General features: G+C 36.0%; 1 protein-coding gene across 5 annotated transcripts in view; it reads right to left on the bottom strand.

Moving 5' to 3' along the window:
* Positions 1-13,917, bottom strand: part of MBNL3 (muscleblind like splicing regulator 3) — a 78,721-nt gene extending 64,804 nt beyond the window's left edge. Inside the window, exon 1 of one of the 5 annotated variants that reach the window (XM_033106463.1) lies at positions 13,128-13,917. In XM_033106463.1, the coding sequence (XP_032962354.1) occupies positions 13,128-13,304 (177 nt within the window). In that variant the 5' untranslated portion in view covers positions 13,305-13,917. The remainder of the gene's footprint in view (positions 1-13,127) is intronic. The other 4 variants (XM_033106433.1, XM_033106416.1, XM_033106439.1 and 1 more) reach the window with 4 other exon arrangements.
* Between the last annotated feature and the right edge of the window lie 10,347 nt (positions 13,918-24,264).

The raw sequence follows: 24,264 nt of genomic DNA, 5'->3' as shown, positions 1-24,264 counted from the left end.
ACCAAAAGTCAGCAGAAGGAAGGAAATAATAAAAATCAGAGCAGAACTAAATGAAATAGAGAACAAAAAGACAACAGTAAACATTAATGCAACAAAGAGCTGATTCTTTGAAAAGATTAATAAAATTGACAAACCCTTGGCTAGACTCACTAAGATAAAAAGAGAAACGATACAAATAAACAAAATCAAAAATGAAAGAGAAGTTACCACAGGTACCACAGAAATACAAAGGATCATACAAGGATACTATGAAGGACTATATGCCACCAAATTCAATAACTGAGAAGAAATGGACAAGTTCTTAGAAACATATAGTCTTCCTAGACTAAATCATGAAGAAATGGAAAATCTAAACAGACTGATCAACAGAAAGGAAATTGAAACAATCATGTAAAACCTTCCCAAAAGCAAAAGTCCAGGACCTGATGTCTTCACTAGTGAATTCTACTAAACATTCAAAGAGGATCTAATATGTGTTCTCTTCAAACTCTGCAAAAAAAAAATTGAAGAAGAGGCAACATATTTTATGAGGCAAACATTACACTGAAACCAAAACCTGGTAAGGATAAAACAAAAAAGAAAATTACAGACCAAAATCTCTGATGAATATAGATGCAAAAATCCTAAACAAAATTCTGGCAAATGGAATGCAGCAATACATTAAAAAGATTATTCATCATGACCAAGTGAGGTTTACCCAGGGACACAAGGGTGGTTCAACATTCGCAAATCCATCAATGTGGTACATCACATAAACAAATTAAAGGACAAAAATCATATGATTATATTAATTGATGCAGAAAAAGCATTTGACAAGATACAACATCCGTTTATGATTAAAACACTTAATAAAATAGGTATAGAGGGAAAACACCTTAACGTAATAAAGACCATATATGACAAACCCTCAGGTAATCTCACAATTAATGATGAAAAACTGAAGCTCTTGCTCTACGTTCAGGAACACGACAGGGCTGTCCCCTATCACCTCTGCTTTTCAACATAGTGTTGGAAGCCCTCGCCAGAGCAATCAGGCAAGAGAAAGAAATACAAGGCATCCAAACGGGGAAGGAAGAAGTGAAATTGTCACTCTTTGCAGATGACATGGAAAACCCTAAAGACTCCACCAAAAAGCTATTAGAAACAATAAACGAATACAATAAAGTTGCCGGCTACAAAATCAACGTACAAAAGTCCATTGCATTCCTGTATACTAACAATGAAATCTCAGAAAAAGAAATAAAAAAAACAATTCCTTTTGCAATTGCAGCAAAAACAATAAAACGCCTAGGAACAAACTTAGCCAAGGATGTGAAAGACCTATATGCTGAAAACTACAAGATATTTTTAAAAGAAATTGAAGAAGACACAAAGAAATGGAAAGACATTCCATACTCATGGATTGGAAGAATCAACATATTTAAAATGGTCATATTACCCAAAGCAGTATACAGATTTAATGTGATCCCCATCAAAAACCCAATGGTATTTTTTAAAGAAATAGAACAAAAAATCATCAGACTTGTTTGGAACCACAAAAGACCCCGAATCGCCAAAGCAATCTTAAGAAAAAAGAACAATGCTGGAGGTATCACACTCACTGACTTTAGGTTGTAGTACAGGGCTACAATAATCAAAACAGCATGGTATTGCCAGAAAAAACAGACACATAGACCAATGGAATAGAACTTATTTCTGGAATAAGAAATAAGACCACATAAATATAGACAGATAATTTTGAAAAAGGAGGAAGAAACATACAATAAAGAAAAGACAGCCTCTTCAATAAATGGTGCTGGCAAAATTGGAAAGCACGTGCAAAAGAATGAAACTGGACTGCTATGTCACCATGTATCAAAATTAATTCAAAATGGATCAAAGACTTAAGCATAAGACCTGTAACAATAAACTGCATAAAAGAAAACATAGGTACTAAACGTATGGACCTTGAGTTCAAAGAGAATTTTAGGAATTTATCTCCAAAGGCAAGGGAAGTAAAAGCTAAAATAAAAGAACGGGACTATATCAAACTAAAAAGCTTCTGTACAGCAAAAGAAACCATCGACAAAATAAAGAGGCAACCAACTGAATGGGAGAACATTTTTGCAAACAGTGCCTCCGATAAGGGGCTAATATCCAAAATATGCAAGGAATTCAACAACAAAAAAACAAACAACCCAATTGAAAAATGGGCAGAGGACCGGAATAGACATTTCTCCAAAGAGGACATAGAAATGGCAAATAGACATATGAAAAAATGCTCAACATCACTAATCATCAGAGAAATGCAAATAAAAACCACAATGAGATAATCACCTCACCCCAGTTAGAATGGCTATCATCAACAAGACAAATAGTAACAAGTGTTGGAGAGGATGTGGAGAAAAAGGAACCCTCATACACTGTTGGTGGGAATGCAGACTGGTGCAGCCTCTGTGGAAGGCAGTGTGGAGGTTCCTCAAAAAATTACGAATAGAATTACCATATGACCCAGCAATCCCTCTCCTGGGTATCTACCAAAAAAATCTGAAAACATTTATACATAAAGACACGTGTGCTCCAATGTTCATTGCAGCTTTCTTTAAGGTGGCCAAGACACGGAAACAACCAAAATGTCTTTCGATAGATGAATGGATAAAGAAGTTGTGGTATATATACGCAATGGAATATATTCGGCGGTAAGAAAAGATGAAATAAGACCATTTGTGACAACATGGATGGACCTTGAGATTATAATGCCAAGCAAAATAAGTCAGAGTGAAAAAGCAGAGAACCATATGATTTCACTGATATGTGGTATATAAACCAAAAACAGCAAAAGAAGAAGATAAACAAATGAGAAACAAAAACACAGACAGAGACACAGACAATAGTTTAGTGGTTACCAGAGGGTAAGCGGGAAGGGGGTGGTAAATCAGGGTAAAGGGAATCAAATATATGGTGATGGAAGGAGAACTGACTCTGGGTGGTGAACATACAATGTGATTTATAGATGATATAATACAGAATTGTACACCTGAAATATATGTAACTTTACTAAAATTGTCACCCCAATAAACTTTAATTGAAAAAAAAATTATGCATTATGATCAAGTGTGGTTCATCCTAGGGGTACAAAGAGCGTTCAACATATGCAAATCGATCAATGTGATACACCATATAAACAAAATAAAAGAAAAAATCATGATTATATAAATAGATGCAGAAAAACATCTGACAAGATACAACATCCATTTATGATTAAAACACTTAATAAAATTGGTATAGAAGGAAAATACCTTAACATAATAAAGGCCATATATGACAAACCCTCAGCTAATAATCATAATTAATCGTGAAAAACTGAAGCTCTTCGCTCTATGTTCAGGAACAATACAGGGTTGCCCTCTATCACCACTACTATTCAACATAGTATTGGAAGTCCTAGCCAGAGAATCAGGCAAGAGAAAGAAATAAAAGGTATCCAAATGGGGAATGAAGACCTTAAATTGTCACTTTTTGCAGATGACATGATTCTTTATTTAGAAAACCCTAAAGACTGCACGAAAAGCGATTAGAATTGGTGGCCAGTTAGTTCAGCTGGTTAGAGCGCAGTTCTCTTAAAAACAAAGTTGGCAGTTCGATCCCTGGCAACAAGGGCCGCTCTGAGCTGCGCCCTCTACAACTAGATTGAAACAACTATGTGACTTGGAACTGATGGGTCCTGGAAAAACACTCTTACATAAATAATTTTTAAAAAAGCTATTAGAAACAATAAATGAATAGAGTAACATTGTTGCCTACAAAATCAATGTATAAAAATCTATTGCATTCCTATATACTAATAATAAAATCTCAAAAAGAAATTAAAAAAACAATTCTAAATCTGGAGGTATCACATTCCTTGACTTCAGCTTATACTACAGAGCAACAATAATCAAAACAGCATGGCAGTGGCAGAAAAAAAGACACACAGGCCAATGGGATGGAATTGAGAACCCAGAAATAAGCCCACATAAATATGGACAATTTTTGACAAAGAAGCAAAAAACGTACAATGGAGGAAAGACAGCCTCTTCAATAAATGGTGCTGGCGGAATTGGAAAGCCACATCAAAAGAATGAAACTAGACTGCTATCTGTCACCATGTACCAAAATTAACTCAAAATGGGTCAAAGACCTAAATATAAGACCTGAAACAATAAACTCCATAGAAGACAACATAGGTACTAAACTTATGGACCTTGGGTTGAAAGAGCATTTTATGAATTTGACTCCAAAGGCAAGGGAAGTAAAAGCTAAAATAAAAGAATGGGACTGTATCAAACTAAAAAGCTTCTGCACAGCAAAAGAAACCATAGACAAAATAAAGAGGCTACCAACTGAATGGGAGAAGATATTTGCAAACAACACCTCCGATAAGGGGCTAATATCCAAAAAATATAAAGAACTCATACAACTCAACAACAAAGAAACAAACATTCCATTTAAAAAATGGTCAGAGGACCTGAACAGACACTTTCCCAAGATGACATAAAGATGGCCAACGGATATATGAAAAAATGCTCAACTTCCCTACCTATTCGGGAAATGCAAATCAAAAGTACAATGAGGTATCACCTCACATTTGATAGAATGTCTATCATCAACAAGACAAATAATAACAACTGTTGGATAGGCAGTGGAGAAAAAGGAACCCTCATACAGTGTTGGTGGCAATGTAAATTAGTACAGCAGCTATGGAAGGCAGTGTGGCAGTTCCTCAAAAAAATAAGAATAGAATTACCATATGACCCAGCAATCCCTCTCCTGGGTATTTGTCCCCAAAATCTGAAAACCTTTATCCATAAAGATATATGTACTCTGATGTGCATGCAGATTACATTATTTATGGTGGCCAAGACATGGAAACAACTAAAGTGTCCTTTGATAAATGCTTGGATAAAGAAGATGTGGTATATACAGTGTTTCCCCAAAAATAAGACCTAGCTGGACAATCAGCTCTAATGCGTGTTTTGGAGCAAAAATTAATATAAGACCCGGTCTTATTTTACTATAACATAAGACCGGGTCTTATAATATAATGTAATATAATATAATATAATGTAATATAATATAATATAATATAACCTAATATACACAATATAATAACGGGTCTTATACTAATTTTTGCTCCAAAACAGGCATTAGAGCTGATTGTCTGGCTAGGTCTTATTTTGGGGAAACACAGTATATACACATTGGAACACTGCTCTGCCATAAGAAAAGATGAAAAAGTACCATTTGCGACAACGTGGATGGATCCTGAGATTATTATGCTGAGCGAAATAAGTCAGACAGAAAAAGTCGAGAACCATGATTTCACTGATATGTGGTATATAAAACTGGAAGCAACAAAAGAACAAGACAAACAAATGAAGAAACAAAAACTCATAGACAGAGACAATAAGTTAGTGGTTACCAGAGGGTAAGGGGGAAAGGGGTGATAGATGAGGGTAAATGGAGTCACATATATGGTGATGGAAAGAGAACTGACTCTGGGTGGTGAACACACAATATGATATATATATAGATGATGTATTACAGAATTGTACACTTGAAATCTGTGTAAGTTCACTAACAATTGTCACCCCAATAAACTTTAATTAAAAAAATAAAAAAAGGAAAAAGGAAAAGAAACAATCCCTTCATATAAAGCAAAATACTATTAATAATAATAATTTTTTTAAAAAAAACATCAAGTAAATCATGTATGAAGAAGAATAAAGTATGGAAAAGTTTGTTGGTGATTTGCCAGAGGACTCAAGATTAGATTATACTAATGGCTAAGATTTATTAAGCAAAATATACAGAGAAAAACAGCAGGAAAAATATACCCATCAAAGTCCAGAGAAGCTTAGCACTGTCTTCCAATATCCTTCCTTATCTGAAGCCACACAGGACATGCTTCCCCCCATCTTTAGCATGATATACACAGCTGTCTCTGATCTCATCTCCTACTGCTCCCCCACCTTCATCCCTATACTTCAGGCACCCCAATGACCTTGATTTTCGTCAAACACACCAGGGTTACTCGTGCTTTGGGGCCTTTGCTGCTGCTGTTCTCTTTGCCTGGAATGTTCTCAGAAATCCTCAGTAACTCACTCCCTTACTTCGTTTACACCTCTAATCAAAGTTCACCTCATTAGAGAGGCCTTCCTGACAATTTTACCTAAAACAGCAGTGCCTGCCATTCTTTGTATCCTTTCCCTGCTTCATTTTTCTTCACACCTGACAATATTTCAGTAACCTGAACATTTACTTCCTTTTTGCCTGCCCCTCCTCCAACTAGACTGTCTGCTCCATGGGGGCAGAGACTGTTTCCATTTCATTGCTAGATCCTATGCCTACCACAATGCCTGGCGCACAATAGGTGCTCAGTAGGTACTTGTCCAGTGAATGAATGAATGAACAAATGAATGAGTGAATCAGATACAGATGTAGCCACTGAGTGGAGAGGGACAAGGAAGGTGTTTGGAGCACAATAAGATTCCTTAGTCTCAGCTCCAGGCTGTAGAGAAAACTAAACTCTTAAGTTTTCTCTCAGGACTTGAGTATGCAAATATTATATTTACTATTATAAAATTTATTTTACAGAGATGATTTTGGTTTCCCTTTAGAGGCTAGCCCTAACAAGGTTTTCTTTCTCTTTCTTTCTTCCTCCCGTCCCTCCCATCTTTTCTGATTAGAAGTAATGCATTTGTAAATGAAAGTGTAAACAATGCAGAAAGGACTAAAGCAGAAAGTGAAAGTCCTCTGGACTGGAGGTTGGGGTGTGTGAGCTCATTGTGGCAGGGACAGCTGAAACACAGCAGCTGCATCAGAGAAGTTGTATCAATAGGGCTCATAAAATATCTCCACGGATAAACTGGCCACCTCAGACTGTCTTGCTCTGCTGTTTATGTCCTTTCTCTATTTTTCTAAGAAAATATTTCTTGTGTTTGTATTTTTTTATTCGTAAAACTCATTGTATATTAAAATAATACTCTTTTTTCTGTCATATATGTCACAGTTTTTTCCAAATTACTGCTTGTCTTCTAACTTTGTGGTGTTTTCTGCTGTTCAGGTATGATTTTTATTGTGTGGTCAGTTCTAATAATCCTTTGCCTTTATTGATTCTGCCTTTGATAGCATGCTTAGCATGTCTTTCCCATCCAGGATTATAAAAGTGTTCACCTACACTTTCTTCTAGTATTGTCATGATTTAATTTAATTTTCCATGTTTAAATTTTCAGGGTACTTAGAATTTATTTGGTGAAAAAAAAACAGACATGTGATGATGAGTGCTTATGATGAGCCAGGCCCTGTTCTTAGCACCTTACTTGGATCACCTCATTTGAATGCTAAATAACTCCAGAGGTTAGTAGGATCTTTGTTTTCACAGGCTAGGGAACATAGGAACAGGGAGGTTCTGTACTTATTCAAGACCACATAGGTGGGAAAACCTAGGCCATCCAATGGTAAAGCCTACACAGGATTATTGTAAGGATAGGAGTCAGCATGTGAAAAGTTTCTGGAATATAGTAGGCAGTCAATAGAAGGTAGAGTTTTTTATTATTATTATTACTGCATAGTTGTCATAAACATAATTTTTGATGGCTGCATATTATTTAAAGTTTTGGTATGTTTTAAATTAAGTATATTTCTAAAATATTATTCCTTCACATGTATGAAAATCCTTTGGAATTCTATGGAACAAATGAACCTTTTTTTAAAAGAAACAGTTGTCATTAAAAGAAATTTTGCGAGGACGTACACCAACATGTGAAGAGTTTCAATTGCATTAAAAAAAATGTCTATCTCTGTATCACAGTTTTCTAGAAAGGGTGTGTTTTTATTTTGTGATCAGAAAAATAGCCACAACAACGGGCAGGCATATTTTTAAGTCTATGAATGGGAGATCAGGCAGTAGCTAGAGATTTTTTTTTTTTTTTTTTGGTAACCTGGGAAGAACATGAAGCTAATAGGAAGGATAAATGGAGGGAGTGGTTGGCTCTCCAGGATCATCAAGGGGGAGTGAGTGAAGGAGTGTGGTCTGCAAGGAGGCAGGAGGTAAGGTAAGGTTTATGCGGCATATGTCCAGTTATATGAGAGAGCAAGACTGGAAGGAAGCACATAGTAATGGTGGTACAAATAGTGGGGGTGACATTTTATTTACATTTTGTTACATCTTATTTTTATTCTTCTGGATGATTTAAAAATTTTCTTTTGTATTTTCTTTTCCCTTCATAAAGATGCATAACTTTTATAATGGGGAGGGGAAATATTATTTATAATGAAAAAAAAGGCAGAAAATCTTTTTTCCAGATGCAGGAGGATCATGAGTTAGAGGTAGCCAGGGGGACTGACTCCAGCGCAGGGGCCACCCCACAGGAGCATGGGCCAGGGACATGCACATCACAAAACTTCTTGGGCTTGCCATTCTCCAGTGTTCTTTCTTTCTGGTAGCCTGCTGCTACTACTTTCTATTTCATACCCTTGGTCTATTTTCCCCTCCCTCCCTTTCTTGGTTGACTATAATTATAAAAGTTCACTACCCATCATTTTTAAGATGGACAACTGTTCACATTTTGATAGGGTGCCTATTGTGATGCCCCTTACAATCAATGACATGTCGTAGGGGATAAAGCATAAATGAAGAAGATATTATCAATTTTCACAAAAGGAAAACTGATCACTTTACAGCAGAGAAACCTAGCAGACACCATCTTAACCAAGTGATTATACGTAGTTAACATAACGAGTGATAAGATACACAAACATCATGTACTCTCGGATACAGTGCACATCATTTCTGTGGTTTTCTTGCCAAAAATGCATGACCTCAATCAAATCATGAGAAAACATTTGATAAACCCAAATTGAGAGGCATTCTACAAAATAACTGACCAGTACTCATCCAAAATGTCAAGGTAATGAAACATAAACAAAGACTGGGGAACCATCACAGATTGAGGGAGTCTAAGGAGACATGACAAGTAAATACCGTGTGGGATCCTGCATTGGATTCTGGAACAGAGAAAGGACATTAGTGGGAAAATTGATGAAATTCAAATAAGGTCTCTAGTTTAGTTAACATTGTACTAGAGTTAATTTCCCAGTTTTCATAACTGTACTATGTATGGTACATAAATTGTTGACATTACAGGAAGCTGGGTGAAGGGTATGCAAAAATTCCCTGTACAATTTTTGTGTAAGTTTAAAATATTTCAAAATAAAAAGTTTAAAAAGTGAGGCTGAGCTATCAATATGTATTTAAATACTAATTGTAATTACATTTTTCTTTCAAAAGAGGTTTTTGAATTATCCAAAATAGCATTGACTTTTTACCAAAGATATTTCCTTTCTAAGTTCAGTATCATAGAAAATAGAGATCCTTAAGCAGAATGTTATTTTCCTTGAGTCTCAGAATGACAGGGGCTGCCTGTGTGTCTTTATAGTGCAGGCAGACCTCTCAGATAGAGTGCATAAATGGTTCTAAATCTTGCATAATTCAGTGACTCCTGGGATTATTTTGCTAGGATTCTTCTGCTCCTGGTAAGTTTTTCCTTAGCAAACAGGGATGAGGTAAATATTCAATAAAAATAATCAAATTTTAAACTAGTAAAAACTGCTATGACTAGTGATACTAGTACACAATATACTGATAATTCAGGATAATTTGACCTAAAATGATAGATTCTCATTCATATGTCTATAGAACAAGTTTCACTAGTGAAAATATGCTTGTGATCATATGTGATGTTTGATGACAGTCTGGAGCTGTTTTATGTGCATTCTTCAGCCATTTCAAATATTTTAGGAATGTATATGGGTTGACATGACTATTCTCTGACTATGCCTGCTGCTAAGGCCTTTCACTAGAACTTTTTGTTACAAAACTTCCCAAAGTGGTGAGTCACGTGGGCAGATGTGATGGGTATTGATCTGTCATAATGAAATAATGACAGCATTTATAGTTTTTCTGGAAAACAGGTGGTTGATATCACCCTGCTTCAAGTATGGAGGGGAATGTTCAAGACATCATGACATTGTTGAAGCAGAATACATGAAGATAACAATCTTGCTTATGATAATAATCACAGAGATTCCAAGTTGGTATTTTTAGTCATGACCTTTTGTTAACTCCCAAGGACATTCACTAAAAATATCAACCTAGATCAATGGCAAGCTATAATATCAAGAAATTGGTGCAGAATGGGTTAAGCAATATTTGGAGAGAAATTCTGAAATTGTGTCAAGCAGAGTAGGCAACTGAGTTAAAAACAGCTGCATAACAACATAACATGATACTTTTATGTAGCTGGAAATTAATCTGTGGGCTGCACTGTCTAGAGCTCTATCTGAAGAAGGTGCAACCTTCATCACTGAACACTCAACATTCAAGGAATAATGGGCATAGCACTTCAGTGCAATGCACAATTAGCTGCCAAGCTTGCCCTCCTTATTTTCATAACATCCCCTCATTATGAGGTCAGTATAGGACATTATATCTATTGTGCCTATTATGAAGGCAAAGAACCATCACCATCTGGCAGAGAACCTAGTGCTAATGGAGTCCTCACAAAAAGAAAACACAAACAAACAAACAAACAACCCCCCCAAAAAAAACCCCAAAAAAACCCCGCAGCCCCAAACTCATCAAATGATTGTTTCCGTTATTTAACCACTCACGAAAGAAGAAACACTATACAGATACATTTCAAAGGTGTTTCAATTATACAAACTCAAGGGGGGTAGCATATGTTGCACTAACCATTGAGGTATGTTATTTGTGTATTACATATATGATAGTACAACCCATATAGGTCAATTACCCTCAACTTATCATGAATAAGGAATGGTATAAAAGAAGAGCACTATACAGCTTTTATGCAGACATGGAAATATGATGAATGTGCTACCTAAATAGCAAATCAATTAATTGTTTAAAAGCATTGTATATTTGAAATATTAAGGTTTTCATTAAAATTTGAAAATGTAACAATTATGTAAATTGTCTATATCCTGTGTGGTTGGTCATTAAGATAGTAACATAATATAAAAATTATTTTAAAGACACTGAATGCAGTGAGTAGATAGTATATTTAAATAATTACATGGCTTACTAATATTCATTGGCCATTATCTATATAGTTTCTGAATTAAACATTTTCCAAGCTTTAAAGAGGTAGTGCTGTATGTATTTTGTTAACCATCACTTTCCATATTATTTTTCCTCAGAATGTTTCCTTTACGGCATTTTATTGCCTTTAAATGGGGGATCTGACCTGAAGTATATCAATGATTAGGAAGATCATAGTATATCTCCTTTTACCAGATGCCTGGAAAGATAGAATTTACAAACTCTGTATCAAAGAATAAACCATAAAAACTGATACTTCGCTTGAAGATATAACATTACAATCATGGCAACTAGACCGTGCCATATACATTTGCAACATGAGTTTGAGTTTTAAATAATAAACCCTTACTAAATAGAATTGTTTTGAAGACTCCTAAAAAAAATCTTAGTTAATGGTAAGAAGATAACTCTCATTTAATTCACTTTTATAGTGATACATGGATTTTCATTTATGTTATCTTATTGGAATCTCCACAATAATCATGGAGGTTAAGTAGAGGATAATTACCCATCTGTTAGAGATGAAGTAACTCAAGCTTTGTCAGATTAAGTAGCTGAGGTCAGCAGTGGGACTTGGACTGTACCCCAGAGCTCCTGAAACAACATATGTAAAGTGCCTAGTGCAGTGCCAGACTCTTCTATATGGACTGAATGAAAGACACCTTCCCCCACCCCAACTAACCCAGTGCTCTTTTCTACTTCATTGCACTGCCCAGTCCTGCAGCAGTAGATTTGAATAATACACGAAATAATTGTAGATAAAATGTGAAATGAAGAAAACAGAATAAGCCCCTCAATCCTAATATCTGCTGCAAATAAAAGCAATCCAGACATTTTCAATAGTAGGAATTACCATTATCTTTATGATAACAAGTATCCATTCTTGAATTGGAATGATCTGCAACAAAAACTAGTAACCACAAAATAAGTAAAACTACTTAAGTAGGATATCACTTGATAAAATGTTTTCCAAAGAAAAGATCACATGAAGGAAAACATCTCTATTAGCCAATGCATCCATAAATAAAAATGTTAATGAGGTAAAACTGGTTATGATGAGGATAAAACAACATCAAGAAATTGAAAAGGTTCTTAGTAAGCTTAATTCATTTTGACATATTTTGAAAGAAAAATCTTGAATGCATCCTAGCAAATCTTATTAATTAAACCAGGAATCTATTACTTTACTTCTATACTTTATTTTGTACATATTTATCCTTAATTTAAGGATAACTATGAATAAAACATGAAAATCAGTGCATTTTCTTGTTCTGCAATCATATATGTTCTATTCTACATAATATCTCATTTGCTCCATATTTTGTTTATCCTCTAATACATAATATTAGGGTTTGATGACCTTGATGATAGAACTTTCCTTATCAAATGTAGTCACAAATCTGAAATTGGTCAATAAGTAGTTTAGGAAGAGAAAACTAGTGAACCTACTTTTGTAACAATATATTTAAGTTAAACATTCAAAATATACTTTGACTAAGAAACTTCAAAATGCCATAATTTTCTTTCTGGGTAGTGAGATTTTCATCTTATACTTTCTTGGTCTGACTTTATTTATCTTCTGAAAGCTGACTGGTCCCTGTCAAGTGTATTTTGATAACATAGATAATAAGCCATAATTCAGTAAAAGGCTTCTCTGTGGTTATATGATGATTATGATCACTGAATTCAAAGCCTAAATCGTACACAAAGAAGTATGGCAAGGCTGCAATTTCTCATTCCTACAAAAATTCTTGAAATTTTTTTCTTTAAGTCTGTCTCTCTTGATCAGTGGACTTTGATGGGGTGGGATTTAGTCTGGCTTAGTTCTACAAACACAAAGTCTCCATCCTGTCTTAAAGAACAAACAAAAGTTAACCACTTTCATGCTCTTATTAACTTTACCGATTTCAAAGCAGTCATATTTCAGAAAAACAGAAATCAATAGATTTATATTCAACATGATGCACATTTAGATGAGACTCACCTTTAAAGAATCAAAACAAGCCACCACACGACCATTTTCCACATGGCAAACTCTTGGTGGATGGGCAAACTTGCAGTCGACATCAGCTCGAGAGCAAGTTCCTCTCTGAAATTCTCTACAGACTTCTAAAGTCAGCCACTTGGTATCACGAACCAGGGTAACATTGACAGCCGTCATATTGAAAGCAAAATTAAAATCAAGTGCACCCTCTCTAGGGCAGTATTACTGCTCTTGCTGAAAGATTAAAAATGAGCTCAAACTAAATATAAGGAGATCACAGTTTGCTTTGGTGAAATGTTGTTTTTGGTTTTGTTTTGGTTTAGTTTGTTTTTGTTAGCACTTAGGTTTTCATTTAAGTTAAATTTGGTTTAGTCAAACAAAAAGCCAATCATAAAATAAAAAGTGTATCAGAATAACTAAAATTCAAATTAGAGACCAAACCCTAAGAAGGCAACTGTAAAGGTTAAGATATTGAATGTTTTATTTTTTCTTCTGCCAAAGTTACTTCAAATAACTGGTAGACTTTTAAAAGAATTCTGTTCTCCAGTTGATGTTTTCAATTATTCTTGCAAAAAGCATATGCTGTTGTCGGCCCTTCAATTTGTGGAATAGTCTCAGTTCAAGGGGAGAAAAGTTTTTCTATTTCTTGGCTTTAAAGATTAAGATTGGTAAGGATGGTACAACTATAATTTTTTTTTTTTTTTGCTGTAAAATCGGGAAGAGGAAAATCGACTATGAAAAACTGAGACTCAAAGAAAAAAAAGAATGGATATTTGCTGAAAGTGAACTACAAGCACACCAGGTTTTTTTTTTTTTGGGGGGGGGGTTGGTAGGAAAAGGGGTTTGTAAAGAAATAGCTGTAGAGTGAAATCCAATCAGCAGAGTTTTCAGAAAATACACTTTTTCAGAAACCTGCAATAAAAAATAAAATAAAATTAGCTAATATAATACAATGTTTCTGATTTAAACCCTAGATTTGGAAAAGAAGTAACCATATCCTATTTAAAACAGGAAGCATCTACATACTGACAACACAACACAGTACAGTCAGCCATTGTCAATATAATGGGCATTTCCCAGTGTAGAACTGTGCATAGTAAAAGAAAATAACCTTTTCCTTATTAACAGTAAATAACAGTAGATTTACTGTTGCAGTACAACACCCAGCAACAACCCATGGGGAAAAAAGAGAATGCTTCATTTTGATCTGTTTTGGGGCAGAAATTCATTTTGGGGTCCACTGCACAGAAAACGCTAGAGCCTGACATGACAGCCCCTTATGCAGTCATGATCCACCTGTATGTCTCCAGCTTTCAGAGGTTACCAAAGACTTGTCTTTAAACTGGCTTTACTATGTTCTGATCGTAGGCTTGATTATCTGCTGTCAAAATCCAGAAAACAGTAATTGGTAAGAAAATTTAAGTTGCTCTAGGAGGGAACTCTGTGTGTGTATTTGAAATTTTGTTGCTGATGATCACATAAAATGGTCATGACATAACTAGCTGGAGACCCACTGCAAATGAGATAGCAAAGAGGATGATGGAAATGTAAAATGTGCTTCAGGTAAAGAAATCCTTTGAAAAGATGCTAGATTTTATTTTCTCTGTATGCACTATTAGTTATTAGTTTCTATGAAGGGATATTGGGATAACTCAGAAGGAGGTTTCAGCCTATATATATAAGTGAGACAGAAAGCACTGTTCACTCATACATTAAATACTCTGCAGCTTTAAGGTTTGCAGTTTAACCCAGTGTCAACCAGCAACAACTTCAAGCAACTCAGCTGATAAGACAGATGAAAGGTTAATTTATTGGCATTGAGCCCAGAACACATACCGAAATAACAGGGATTTTTCTGAAGCTAAAGTAAGCTTGGAGTACCAGACAAATCAACTAATTGTTAACTTCATCAAAAATAGAATTAAAGTTCTTGAAAACATCTCATTTACTTTTTAAAACAATATCTTCAATAACTTTATAGAATCTAAATCTATTAGTTCTTTCCACATTCAAGATGAAGCTCAATAGCACCTAAGTATTCAGATACCATTGGTAAATTAAGTATCTAGAAAATTCACACAAGCTTATCCATTCAAGAGGAAAATGTGCTTCTCTGAGTCATTCATGGAAATCTTTCTAAAATGTATTATATGTAGCTTTGCCTTCTTAGAAAATACTGAACAAAATTTGGTCAAGTTGAAGACTTGAGGTCATAAATGTCTTGGGAAGTATTATAGTTCTCCTCCTTCAGTGGTAGATTATTGTCATTTCTGTTACTTCTCTTTCTGCCACAATATCTGCCATAGTGGACTGTCTGTCTCCCTTCTGGAAAATATAATAGCCAATCATGAATGTTGAATAAGAGTTACTCACTAAGTGAGAGGCCTAAAGGAGCAAAGTGCAAGGCTTTCATGCAGAAGGTCTACACTGCTTTTACGGGTTTGGGGGCCCTTTCGCAATAAGTTACATGCAGGACCATGTTCTAGAGGGCGAAGGTTGTCAGGCAAATGACCTCCAGAAAAACATTTAAAATATATATATGTTTTTTTTAAAATAGCTGGATGCGGGAAATGCATATGAAAACCACAATGTGATATCACTTCACACCCATTTGGATGGCTACAATAAAAAAGAGAAAAATTGGAACTGTCATACATTGCTGGTGGGAATGTAAAATAGTGCAGCTGCTGTGGCAAACGGTCTGACAGTTCCTCAAAACGTTAAACATTTACCATATGACCTAGCACTTCTACACCTAGGTATTTACCCAAAGAATTGAAAGCAGGGTCTCAAAGAGATATTTTTACACTCATGTTCATAGCAGCACTGTTCACAATAGCCAAGAGATGGGAAAAACTCAAGTGCCCATCAATAGATGAATGGATAAACAAAATGTGATATATCCACAAAAAAGAATACTATTCCACCATCAAAAGTAATGAAGTCCTGATACATGTCACAACATGAATGAACTTCGAAAACATTATGTGAAATGGAAGAAGCCAGTCAGTCACAAGGGCCACATATTGTATGGTTCCATTTATATTAAATATCCAGAATAGGCAATCATAGTCAGAAAGCAAAGTAGTGGTTGTGAAAGCCTGGGAGAGGGCAGAAAGTAGAGTAACTTCTTTTTATTTTTTTTAATATATTAATATATATATATATATATATATTTAATATTTTTACTTTTTTTTTTTTTAAAGATTTTATTGGGGAAGGGGAAAAGGACTTTATTGGGGAACAGTGTGCACTTCCAGGACTTTTTTCCAAGTCAAGTTGTTGTCCTTTCAATCTTAGTTGTGGAGGGTGCCATTCAGCTTCAAGTTCTCCTTTCAGTCTTAGTTGTGGAGGGCCCAGCTCAGCTCCAGGTCCAGTTGCCATTGTTAGTTGCAGGGGACACTGCCCACCATCCCTTGCGGAAGTTGAGGAATCGAACTGGCAACCTTGTAGTTGACAGGATGCGCTCCAACAAACTAAGCCATTTGGGAGCTCAGCAGCAGTTCAGCTCAAGGTGCCATGTTCAATCATAGTTGCAGGGGGCAGAGCCCACCATCCCTTGCAGGACTCAAGGAATTGAACTGGCAACCTTGTGGTTGAGAGCCCACTGGCCCATGTGGGAATCAAACCAGCAGCTTTCGGAGTTAGGAGCATGGAGCATTAACGGCCTGGCCCCTAGGGTAACTTCTTAATGAGTAGGAGGTCTCCATTGGGGATGATTAAAATATTCCGGAATTAGATAGTGGTGATGGTTGCACAATTTTTGAATATACTAAAATCCATTCACTACCTTGTACACTTTAAATGGGTGAACTGGATAGTATGTGTATTATATATTAATAAGGTTATTATATTTTTAACTGTCTACAGAGACATGACAACCAAAAAGAAAGCCTTGTGAGTGATAGTACTGGTTACTCCAATCTTGCTTACATTCTCCTGAGACACAAATACTTCTAAGTAGTGCTATTAAGTTGAATTTCAAGAGTAAATTAGTTCCCATACTGTACATGACTTAGCATATAACGGAAAGTACTCTAAAAGAGTATATTCTGTGAGTTTGTAAGTTTATATTAAAAAACATTAAAATTATTAAAATTTAATCCTACAACTGAATTATATAGGCTGTTTGAACACATTTGAAAGAAAAATAACCCCAAAAGAAATATATCATTTGAGGAGACATCATCAAAATGGCGGTGTGAGGTGAGCCTCTGTAAAGCGCCCCTGCAATTTACAACTAATCGAACAACAATAACTCCACAAAGGACTCCCTGCACAGCAGACAGGCAAGACGAAGAGGCCCACTACTGAATTCACCTCAAGGTGAGCGAATCGCGTGAGCAGGACAGGAGGGAAGGGAGAAGTGCGGTGACGGAGCGCGCGGGCACAGAACACAGACCTAGCTGAGTGCTCCGAGCTCGCTGCATCCCAGAACTACTGCAGCTGCAGGAGAGGGAAGAACTCGGACTGCTAGGGCTCCGCTTATGGCCCACAGGGCGGACGGAGCAGCATATAACACGGCTGAACCCAACGCTCACGGCAGAGATCTCTGAGAAAAGACTGAGGGAAGAAGGCTGAAAACGGTGGTTTAAGACCTCACTGCCGAACAGAGAACAGAAGCCTTAGGAACTGAGACTAGCCGCCCCCTCCTTACCCTACCAGAGCTCGCCCAACCCCCACCTGCCCAATGCTAGAAGCGGAACAGTAGCAGTGTCAGATTAAAGAACAGAATATTTGCTGTTATGAGAACTGTGGACCGCAGACACAGATTCGTAGCCAAACTAGTTCCGGAAAAGGGGAGGGAGCTGTGGAAGCAGGACCGGCTGTGGTGGTGGTCACCACCATTGCTCTTGGCGACCTCTCACAATTCACCCCATCCCTGGCCCCACCTATCTGGGTGGATCCCTGCAGTAAAGAGAACTGCTGAAACACATGGGCTCTGAATCTGGTGCAGGAAGAGCTTTGGAACTTCAAAAGCTGTCCACATACCCACACGGACACTGCGCCCTGTGACCCAGGAGAACTATTAACAGAGGAGAAGCCCGTCTCCCAGGGAATCCCCCCCATCGTGTGAGAAGCTGGAATAGTGCAGAGAAAACATAGCACTACCGTGTGAGAGAGGAAAAAAAAAAAACGCTGCAGTCAGAGAGAAAATTAAACATTCTACCAACAAGTACTGGAAAACAAAAGAAAGACCTCTTCCTATCAACCTGATGCAAAAGCTACTCCTATAGATGTCAAGGAAGAGAAATAATAAATCAGTAATTGCCATGAATAACCAAGGCAACAGGACAGCTCAGAAAGAAAGTGAAAAGTGTCCAGAAAAGGAACTTAAAGATATGGAAATATGTGACTTAAATGACAGATAATTCAAGATTGCAGTTCTGAAAAAACTCAATGAGATGCAAGAAAACACAGAAAGGCAGTTTAATGAACTCAGAAACACAATCAAAGAACAACATGAGCATTTTACAAAAGAGATTGAAAATTTAAAAAAGAACCAAAGAGAATTTCTGGAGATTAAGAACTCAATAGAAGAAAAGAAGAAGAAAATAACCAGCTTACGTAGTAGAGTTGACAAGATGGAGGAAAGAATCAGTGACATCGAAGATAGAAACCTGGAAATTACACAGATGGAAGAAGAAAGAGACTTGAGACTTAAAAGAAATGAAAGAACTCTACAAGAACTTTCTGAATCCATCAGAAAGAGCAATATAAGAATAATGGGCATACCAGAAGGAGAAGAAAGAGGGAAGGGCACAGAGAATATATTCAAACAAATTATTCATGAGAACTTCCCAAACTTATGGACAGAACTGGAACCTCAAAACCAGGAAGCAAATAGAACACCTAATTACCTCAATCCCAACAGGCCTTCTCCAAGGCACATTGTATTGAAGCTGTCTAAAATCAACGACAAAGAAAGAATCCTCAAGGCAGCCAGGGAAAAGAAGATGGTAACCTACAAAGGAAAGACCATTAGATTATCATCAGATTTTTCAGCAGAAACTCTACAAGCCAGGACAGAGTGGAACCAAATATTCAAACTATTGAAAGAGAGAAATTATGAGCCAAGAATAATATATGCAGCAAACATATCCTTTAGATATGAAGGAGGAATAAAGACCTTTCCAGACATACAGAAGGTGAGGGAATTTTCTAATACAGGACCTGCACTACAAGAAATAATAAAGGAGGCAATTCGACCAACATCAACAGGGACAATTTGTGGCAACCAAAACATAAAAAGGGGGAGAGTAAATGCCTGAACCGGAATATGGGAATGGAGAAAGTAAGCGTGCTGTAGAGAATGCAATACTCTAAATATCAAACTTTCTTTTACATAAACTTACGGGTAACCACTCAAAAAAAATCCAGAACTGCAATATATACTGTAATAAAAGAAGAAACAGAGGGAAACATCATAGAATACCAACACACAGAAATATAGACAACAACAAAAAAGTAAAGAAACAATGGAGACACAGCCTTACAAGAAAACTAAAGATAGAATGACAGGAAATCCTCACATATCAATAATCACCTTAAATATAAATGCACTGAACTCACCAATAAAAAGGCACAGAGTAGCAGATTCGATCAAAAAACTAAACCCAACAATATGCTGTCTCCAAGACACGCATCTCAACTACAAGGACAAGCAAAGACTCAAAGTGAAAGGGTGGAAATTGACACTCCTAGCAAACGGTACCCAGAGAAAATCAGGTGTAGCCATAATGATATCAGATGAAAGAGACTTCAGGGTGAAAAAGATAACAAGAGACAAAGATGGACATTTCATAATGGTAAAGGGGACTATACAACAAGAAGACATAACAGTCATCAATATTTATGCCCCCAGTCAGGGAGCACTGAAATATACCAAGCAACTACTAATAGAACTAAAGGGAGAAATTGACCAAAACACAATTATATTAGGGGATTTAAATACATCATTGACAGCTATGAATAGATCATCCAAACAGAAACTAAATAACGAAATAGCAGCCCTAAATGACACATTAGATGAAACAGACATAATTGACATATATAGAGCACTTCATCCTAAAACATCAGACAATACATTGTTTTCTACTGTACACGGAACATTCTCAAAGATAGACCATATATTGGGACATAAAATCAGCCTCAGCAAATTTAAGAAGATTGAAATCATACCAAGCATATTCTCTGATCATAAGGCCTTGAAATTGGATATCAACTGCAAAAAGAAAGCAGGAAAAAATACAAATACATGGAGATTAAACAATATACTTTTAAAGAATGACTGGGTCAAAGAAGAAATTAGAGGAGAGATCAAAAGATACATAGAAACAAATGACAATGAAAATACATCCTACCAAAATTTTTGGGATGCAGCGAAAGCAGTTATAAGAGGGAAATTTATATCACTACAGGCCTATCTAGAGAAACAAGAAAAATCCCAAATAAATAACCTCATGTTACAACTTAAAGAAATAGAAAAAGAAGAACAAGTGAAACCCAAGGTCAGCAGAAGAAAGGAAATAACAAAAATCAGAGCAGAACTAAATGAAATAGAGAACAAAAAGACAATAGAAAAAATTACTGTGACAAAGAGCTGGTTCTTTGAAAAGATTAACAAAATTAACACAGCCTTGGCTAGACTCACTAAGATAAAAAGAGAGAAGACACTATAATCAACAAAATCAGAAATGAAAAAGGGGAAGTTATCACGGACACCACAGAAATACAAAGGATCATCTAAAAATACTATGAATGACTATATGCCACCAAATTCAATAACCTAGAAGAAATGGACAAGTTCTTAGAAACATATAGCCTTCCAAGGCTGAACCATGAAGAACTGGAAAATCTAAACAGACCGATCACCAATAACGAAATTGAATCAGTCATGAAAATCCTTCCCAAAAGCAAAAGTCCAGGACCAGATGGCTTCACTAGTGAATTCTACCAAACCTTCAAAGAGGATCTAATACCAATCCTGCTCAAACTCTTCCAAAAAAATTGAAGAAGAGACAGTACTCCCAAACTCATTTTATGAAGCCAACATTACCCTGATACCAAAACCTGGTAAGGACAACACAAAAAAAGAAAACTACAGACCAATATTTCTGATGAATACAGATGCAAAATTCCTAAACAAAATTCTAGCAAATTGAACACAACAATGCATTAAAAAGAGTATTCATCACGACCAAGCGGGGTTCATCGCCAGGGCACAAGGATGGTTCAACATCCGCAAATCCATCAATGTGATACATCACATAAACAAAATAAAGGACAAAAATCATATGATTATATCAATTGATGCAGAAAAAGCATTTGACAAGATACAACATCCATTAATGATTAAAACACTTAATAAAATAGGTATAAAAGGAAAATACCTTAACATAATAAAGGCCATATATGACAAACCCGCAGCTAATCTCATAATTAATGGTGAAAAACTGAAGCCATTTGTTCTACGTTCAGGAACATGACAGGGCTGTCCGCAATCACCTGTGCTTTTCAACATATTGTTGGAAGACCTTGTCAGAGCAATCAGGCAAGAGAAAGAAATAAAAGGCATCCAAACCGGGAATGAAGAATTCAAATTATCACTCTTTGCAGATGACATGATGCTATATATAGAAAATCCTAAAGACTCCACCAAAAAGCTATTAGACACAATCAACGAATACAGTAAAGTTGCTGGCTACGAAGTCAATGTACAAATGTCCATTGCATTCCTACGTACAAACAATGAAATCTCAGCAAAAGAAATACAAAAAACAATTCCTTTTGCAATTGCAGCAAAAAGAATAAAATACCTAGGAATAAACTTAACCAAGGATGTGAAGGACCTATATGCTGAAAACTATGACATTTTTGAAAGAAATTGAGGAAGACACAAAGAAATGAAAAGACATTCTGTGCTCATGGATTGGAAGAATCAACATAGTTAAAATGGCCATATTACCCAAAGCAATATACAGATTTAATGCAATCCCCATCAAAATCCCAATGGCATTTTTTAAAGAAATAGAACAAAAAATCATCAGATTTGTTTGGATCCACAAAAGACCCCGAATAGCCAAAGCAATCTTAAGAAACAGAACAGTGCTGGAGGTATCACACTCACTGACTTTAGCTTGTACTACAGGGCAACAATAATCAAAACAGCATGGTATTGGCAGAAAAAGACACATAGACCAATGGAATAGAATTGAGAACCCAGAAATAAAACCACATAAATATGGACAGATAATTTTTGACAAAGAAGCTAAAAACATACAATGGAGGAAAGACAGCCTCTTCAATAAATGGTGCTGGGAGAATTGGATAGCCATGTGCAAAAGAATGAAACTGGACTGCTATCTGTCACCAAGTACCAAAATTAATTCAAAATGGATCAACGACTTAAGCATAAGACCTGACACAATAAACTGCATAGAAGAAAACATAGGTACTAAACTTATGGACCTTGGGTTCAAAGAGCATTTTATGAATTTGACTCCAAAGGCAATGGAAGTAAAGGACCTTGGGTTCAAAGAGCATTTTATGAATTTGACTCCAAAGGCAATGGAAGTAAAAGCTAAAATAAACGATTGGGACTATATGAAACTTAAAAGCTTCTGCACAGCAAAGGAAACCATTGACAAAATAAAGAGGTAACCAACTGAATGGGAGAACAATTTTGCAAACAGTGCCTCCGATAAGGGGCTAATATCCAAAATATACAAGGAACTCATGAAAGTCAACAACAAAAAAACAAATAACCCAATTGAAAAATGGGCAGATGACCTGAAGAGACATTTCTCCAAAGAGGACATACAAATGGCAAATAGACATATGAAAAAATGCTCAACATCACTAATCATCAGAGAAATGCAAATAAAAACCACAATGAGATATCACCTTACCCCAGTCAGAATGGCTATCATCAACAAGACAAATAGTAACAAGTGTTAGAGAGGCTGTGGAGAAAAAGAAATCCTCATACACTGTTGGTGGGAATGCAGACTGGTGCATCCGTTATGGAAGGCAGTGTGGAGGTTCCTCAAAAAATTACAAATAGAATTACCATATGACCCAGCAATCCCTCTCCTGGGTATCTACCCAAAAAATCTGAAAACATTTATCCATAAAGACACATGTGCTCCAATGTTCATTGCAGCTGTGTTTACGGTGGCCAAGACATGGAAACAACCAAAATGTCCTTCGATAGATGAATGGATAAAGAAGTTGTGGTATATATACAAAGTGGAATAGTATTCGGCGGTAAGAAAAGATGATATAGGAACATTTGTGACAGCATGGATGGATCTTGAGAGTATAATGCTAAGCGAAATAAGTCAGACAGAAAAAGCAGAGAACCATATGATTTCACTGATATGTGGTATATAAACGAAAAACAATAAAAGAACAAGAGAAACAAATGAGAAACAAAAACTCATAGACACAGACAATAGTTTAGTGGTTACCAGAGGGTAAGAGAGGAGGGGGGTGGTAATGAGGGTAAAGGGGATCAAATATATGGTGATGGAAGGAGAACTGACTATGGGTGGTGAACACACAATGGGATTTATAGATGATGTAATACAGAATCGTACACCTGAAATCTATGTAATTTCACTAACTCTAGTCACCCCAATAAATTTTAAAAAAATTTTCACACTGCTGGCACACCTCATTTGCATGAATTTCTGCACCATACATAGTAATTGGTCTCAAATTTATCCCCCCTCCCATCCCATTGGAAAAAAAAAAAACTGTTCTGGAAGATAATTTTCATTGAAATCTAACCAAACTTCATTAAGTGGACTGTGACAAGTTTGTGAATTATATGAAAAGTAACATTTTAACATTTGGCCATCAACTTAAGAAAATGGTTTGCCTATACAAATTTTTGTAATTTTTAATATAGTCTACCCTAATATGGTCTTCAGAACTAAAGCATAATGAACAGGAAAGAAAATAATGCAACTGAGTTCTAAGGCAGAGTATATTGCCAGAAGTAATGAAGGTAGAGTATATACTAAATATAAAGTGAGGAATTTCATAAGGTGAACAAGATAACAGTACACTTTTCACTTATACAGGTGAAGAGGATTTTGCAATTACCAGTCGCACTAAATGCATCAAATAA

The sequence above is a fragment of the Rhinolophus ferrumequinum genome, chromosome X, assembly GCF_004115265.2.
Source record: "Rhinolophus ferrumequinum isolate MPI-CBG mRhiFer1 chromosome X, mRhiFer1_v1.p, whole genome shotgun sequence".
Taxonomy (NCBI): Eukaryota; Metazoa; Chordata; class Mammalia; order Chiroptera; family Rhinolophidae; genus Rhinolophus; species Rhinolophus ferrumequinum.
Note: the sequence above shows the minus strand (reverse complement) of the source record. Positions and strands in the feature narration are given on the sequence as shown.